We start from the raw sequence: 5,409 nt of genomic DNA, 5'->3' as shown, positions 1-5,409 counted from the left end.
ACTACATGTCGATGAAGAACATAGAGATCTAGATCTTGAGATTTGAGGTCCCCCACCTCTCAGCGCTGGCAGCTGAAAGCGAGGGGACAAAAGTTCTTAGATGACGACGACGACGTACGAGAAACCCCCTTGAGGACCAGGTTGGACGGTTTCACTTTCAACCCAAGTTTGTGCGAGCCTTCGTGGCCCAAGACTGGGCAGCATCTGGTACGGTATGGGCCGCCGGCCCGATAGTTGCCGCTACTCTGCTTCTGGCATGCGCCGTCTCCCGCCGACGCTCGCCGTCCACCTGCCGCCATGCCCCACGCGCACGGCTACTCCACTCGCCACCGCCGCCGGCTTCAACGTCGCGACGGTGCTCGACCTCATCGAGCGCGCCATCTCCGTGGGCGACGTCCGCCGCCTAGGCCGTGCCGCGCACGCGCTCCTCGTAAAGACGGCGCTCAACCATCACACCCTCCTCTCCAACCGCCTCATCGAGCTCTACGCCACGCTAAACTCCCCGGCGGCCTCCCGCGCAGCCTTCGAAGAACTCCCGTACAGGAATGCCCATTCCTACAACAACCTCCTGGCCGCGCTTTCACGCGGCCCCGCCACCCTCCCCGACGCCCTCCACCTGCTCGACGCGATGCCTGCCCCCTCTCGCAACGTAGTATCCTACAACACCGTCATCTCGGCCCTCGCGCGGCACGGCCGGCAGGGGGAAGCGCTCCGCGTGTTTGCCCGGTTGGCCAGGGACAGGTGCCTGGGGCCGGAGGTGGCCGTCGACCGTTTTGCAGTGGTCAGCGTGGCGAGCGCGTGCGCTGGGATGGGAGCCGTGAGGCCACTCCGAGAGATGCACGGCGCCGTAGTGGTGTCGGGGTTGGAGGTGACGGTCATTATGGCCAATGCAATGGTGGATGCGTACAGCAAGGCCGGGAGGATGGAGGACGCCAGGACGTTGTTCAACCAGATGAGCATCCGGGACACGGTCTCTTGGACATCGATGATTGCAGGGTACTGCCGTGCGAAGAGGCTCGATGAGGCAGTCCGGGTATTTCACATGATGCCGGAGCAGGACACAATTGCATGGACGGCACTCATCTCTGGGCACGAGCAGAATGATGAGGAGGATGCTGCTCTGGAACTTTTTCGACAGATGCTGGTTCAGGGGATGGCACCAACACCGTTTGCTTTGGTGTCGTCTCTTGGTGCATGCGCCAAGCTCGGGCTTGTTATTCGAGGGAAGGAAGTGCATGGTTTCATCTTGCGCCGCTGCATCGGTTCAGACCCTTTCAACATTTTCATCCACAATGCCCTCATTGACATGTACTCCAAGTGCGGTGACATGGCGACTGCCATGTTAATGTTTGCAGGGATGCCTGAAAGGGACTTCATCTCCTGGAACTCCATGGTGACAGGGTTCTCGCACAATGGCCAGGGGAAGCAGTCGCTTGCCGTGTTCAAAAGGATGCTTGAAGCTGAAGTGCAGCCAACCTATGTTACTTTTCTTGCTGTCCTAACGGCTTGCAGTCATGCCGGTCTAGTCTCTGATGGCCGTCAGATTCTTGAATCAATGAAGTACCATGGTGTTGAACCAAGGGCTGAACACTATGCCTCCTTCATAGATGCTCTTGGTCGGAACCATCAACTGGAAGAAGCAAGCGAGTTCATCAAAGATTTGTCATCCAGGATTGGTCCAGGTACAACTGGGTCGTGGGGAGCGCTTCTTGGCGCATGCCGTGTTCACGGCAATATTGAGATTGCAGAGAAAGTGGCGGAGTCCCTTTTCCAGTTGGAGCCTGGAAACAGCGGTCGGTATGTCATGTTGTCAAACATTTATGCAGCGGCAGGTCAGTGGGATGATGCCCGCCGTATCAGGGGGATTATGAAGGAGAAGGGTCTGAGGAAGGACCAAGCTTGCAGTTGGATCGAGGTGCGGAATGCGAAGCACATGTTTGTTGCTGATGACACGTCTCACTGTGAGGCAAATGAGATATATGGGACGCTGGACAAACTTTTTGATCATATGCGTGTTGTAGTGGATCCTGTTGAAGACCAGCTTGCGCTGTGCTGAGAGTGTCATGCCTTCCCAAAGAATCATCAGAACAAGAATGCTACACGAAGCATGCCAGTAGATGTTCACTGTTTTGCCTTCAGCATCTTTGAAATGGCAGTGTTCCAGTTTCTGAGGCATGAGGCCGCAAAGGAACTTCAGAGCCTAATTTCTTTGCACAGTACTTGAGGCAGCAATCTCAGGAGAACCAGTATGATTTGATCCATTTAAATAGCCCTACCCACCGCTTCAGCATACTACTAAACACCACTAGCAACACATGGAGGTGTGTGTGTTATATGCCAGCAATCCGTATACAGTTCAGTATCTGCTAAGCTGTTGGATATCTGTTTGACTTATTTCTGCAGAAAAAGGGATATGTATTCATTGAAGTAGAAGTGAGCTAGGACTTCTGCCAACAATGGTTATATTTTCTCGTCACTTCTACTGATCCTGACTCGAATTATGATTATATAGTTTGGACAAGTCGGTGTTGCCTACATCGTGGGTCATTGTTCCTCTGTGCAAGTCAATTTTCCTGACAAACAGGTGAGTTACAGTATGTTTGAAACTACTTCTGCGAAGCCTTTTGCTCAGATAAATCAACTGAGAGCCAAAGGGCATTTCCCGTGTTATCCTAGGAAGTGTCATGTGAGATAAATGATGAGGTGGAGAGAGAAGCCAGAAAAAAGGCTTACCTTCTCTTAATTAAGAGATGATCTCTTAGCAACCATATCTCTAAGCACATATTAGGTATAGACTAGTTACTAGAGATATAATGAATAATCCATTATACATCGTATTTTTATGGCCTTCTCTAGACTACATGACAGGTTTAAAATAAAACTAACTTATCAACCATTATACATGCCCAAAATTATTCTCTGTTTGATGAATCTTGATCGCCAAGAAGGGTGAGGCTTGGCATTACTGACACATAGCAAACTAGAACACGTGTGAAATAATGGGAAAAAAAAGCTTATTAACAACGAGTATATGCCATCAATAATTAAGTTTATACTGTCTCGTTTGATTTCCAAGACTATCTTCACCTTGTCATGGATGCATGCACCTACCTAACAAGACAACCTGAAGATAACCCCTATCTCAAAACTACTAGCAAATCTAGCCAACTATGATCTCTGTTTTCCTATGTGAATATATAAATATATACATACACACATGCATATTTTCTTATGCTTATTATCCAATATGCATTTTCTCCAGCAAGCTCCCAAAATCGCCAGTTAATTCTTCTGCTAATAGAATAAATCACCGCTTCCTTCAGGTATGCTGTGCAAGGCAGGCCGCCACCCTCTGCAGCAACCGATCTCCTCCTGGTGCTGATCTTCCGATCCTCTTCGCATGAGAGCCACCATGTCGTCCAGGGAGACGGCCTGGTCGTCCTTGCCCAGCATCCGCCTGAGCTCCTGCTTGCTGATGACCAGCTTCACCCTCATGACGGCTCCAGGGTCAGCGACAGCGGAAGGTGCCTTCACGTCGGAGGGGAACAAACGATGCAGCTGCCCCAAGTCGCCCACCCGGACGTCGAGGTGTTGCTTCTGCGCCCGGAGCGCGTCATCGGTGTCGGAGCCAGAGACCCGTGCGACGGCGCCCTTAGAGAGGGGTGGCGGGAGCGCCTTGAGGATCTCGCCATCGCCGACGCTCATCACCTTGATCTCCTTTCTGTCTTGGATCACCAGGCAGTTCCCCATGGCCGACGATGAGCTGGGCTGCGAGCAGATTGGTGGTGAGCTACGAGGGAAGCACGCGCAATGGAAAGATCACAATTCGCAAGTGCTCCTGTGCCAGTGTGTCTGTCTGTGTAAGTGGGGGGTTGCACGGACCAGTGGAGTGCTCTATTTAAAGAAGTGATGGTAGAGAATGTCCAAATATTTAAGAGCTTATTTCACGAATGCCATTGCTCTACTCACTTTCATTTTTGTGACAAATTCTATTTCTGCCTTTTAGTAAAGCGGCCTTAGACTTTGGCCTACCTAAGTGAAGTGAAGTTGCCTCAATACAACAGCAAGCTACACAAGAGCCTCATGAAAGTGCGCTCGCTCTTGTAATGGCCAATTAGTTTTGCGCCTCACTTGTTTTCCTCCTTTTTTTACGGGGAAGGGTCACCATTTTTCTTAGTAAAAAAGCCCGTAAACTAAGAAAATTATCACAAAACCATAAGAGACTGAAGGTGATCGGTATTGCCCTACAAGAAGAAAGAGAATGAATAAGCTTAAAACAAATTATGCTGAAAAATTGCACACAAGCATCACAAAATTTACAGTGTTTCACAATATTACAATAATGATAATGTAGTAGTACTGTAATTTTTAGAAAATAATATGATTTTCACACATACTGCATATAACTTGCGTGTACACATCCACGTCATATCCAGTGCTCAAATAATAAACCAATAGCGTCATATATTAGTTATCTCTTGGCACGGAAATGAATTGCACCTCATTTCAGTGTTGTTATCTCATGCACGAGCACAAACATGCACCCACATGCACGCAGACACAGGCACACAGAAAGAAAGAAACTGATACACACAAAGAAAAAAAAACACTGAACAAATGGGGAAAAGTTATGATCACAAAAGAAAATTTACGCACCACCATCACACATTTGAAAAGTTACGTGAACTTGAGTCAGCATTGGTCAAAACCAGGGTGAGACAACACCAAAACCAGTCAAAACTGATATTAGGGACGAACATTGTTCGGTTTCGGTAGTTGGGATGTAAGTTGTCCGGTTTCGAAGTTGAGGGACCAAATCTAGACTCCGCCAAGAGTTAAGAGACGAAAAATATACTTTTCTCATGTAAGTATGAGGTCAAGAAACATTAGCATGCATGCATGTGGGGCCCAACATCTTGGGCACAGGCCTAATCCATGTTGTGCTTGTGCTATCTTTTATAGAATGTAGTGGAGCTAAGAATCATTTGCATGTTGCCAACTTTGCAACTGAAACATGAAACATCATCCCATTTTTTTTGCTCGTGTAGTGGTGATAAGTATGGGGGACAGCCCGAAAACAACCCCACTCCATTAGCACTATATGATGATGATACCAAATTATCATCACTACCAATCTATGAAAACACCCATTGCACCATATCGTTTTATGCTTAATTAATAAGTAATTCTTCTGTTATTAATAAATAATTCTTCTATACGCCTAAACGTGCACCTTTGTTGTGTTATGCATGTTGCTTTACATGGTCTACATATGTAGGTTTCGGAAACTATTAAATTGCAACATTTATGATAATCTATACATAGTACATAACACGTGTTTGGTTAATGTTTTGAAAGTACCTGTCCTTTCGGCCATCTCGAGTATGACCATAATTATCACAAAATCAA

General features: G+C 47.8%; 2 protein-coding genes across 2 annotated transcripts; one reads left to right on the top strand and one right to left on the bottom strand.

Moving 5' to 3' along the window:
• The first annotated feature begins 234 nt into the window (after positions 1-234).
• On the top strand, positions 235-2,535 carry LOC119302403 (pentatricopeptide repeat-containing protein At2g13600-like). The gene has a single exon (XM_037579441.1). The coding sequence runs from the start codon at positions 257-259 to the stop codon at positions 2,054-2,056; it is 1,800 nt and encodes a 599-aa protein (XP_037435338.1). The 5' UTR covers positions 235-256; the 3' UTR covers positions 2,057-2,535.
• A 462-nt stretch (positions 2,536-2,997) lies between these two features.
• Positions 2,998-3,938, bottom strand: LOC119302404. Its single transcript, XM_037579442.1, has one exon. The coding sequence runs from the start codon at positions 3,748-3,750 to the stop codon at positions 3,295-3,297; it is 456 nt and encodes a 151-aa protein (XP_037435339.1). The 5' UTR covers positions 3,751-3,938; the 3' UTR covers positions 2,998-3,294.
• Positions 3,939-5,409: the final 1,471 nt, after the last annotated feature.

This window comes from Triticum dicoccoides, chromosome 5A (genome assembly GCF_002162155.2).
Source record: "Triticum dicoccoides isolate Atlit2015 ecotype Zavitan chromosome 5A, WEW_v2.0, whole genome shotgun sequence".
Lineage (NCBI taxonomy): Eukaryota > Viridiplantae > Streptophyta > Magnoliopsida > Poales > Poaceae > Triticum > Triticum dicoccoides.
The sequence above is the reverse complement of the archived record's forward strand: the minus strand, read 5'-3'. Positions and strand labels throughout refer to the sequence as shown.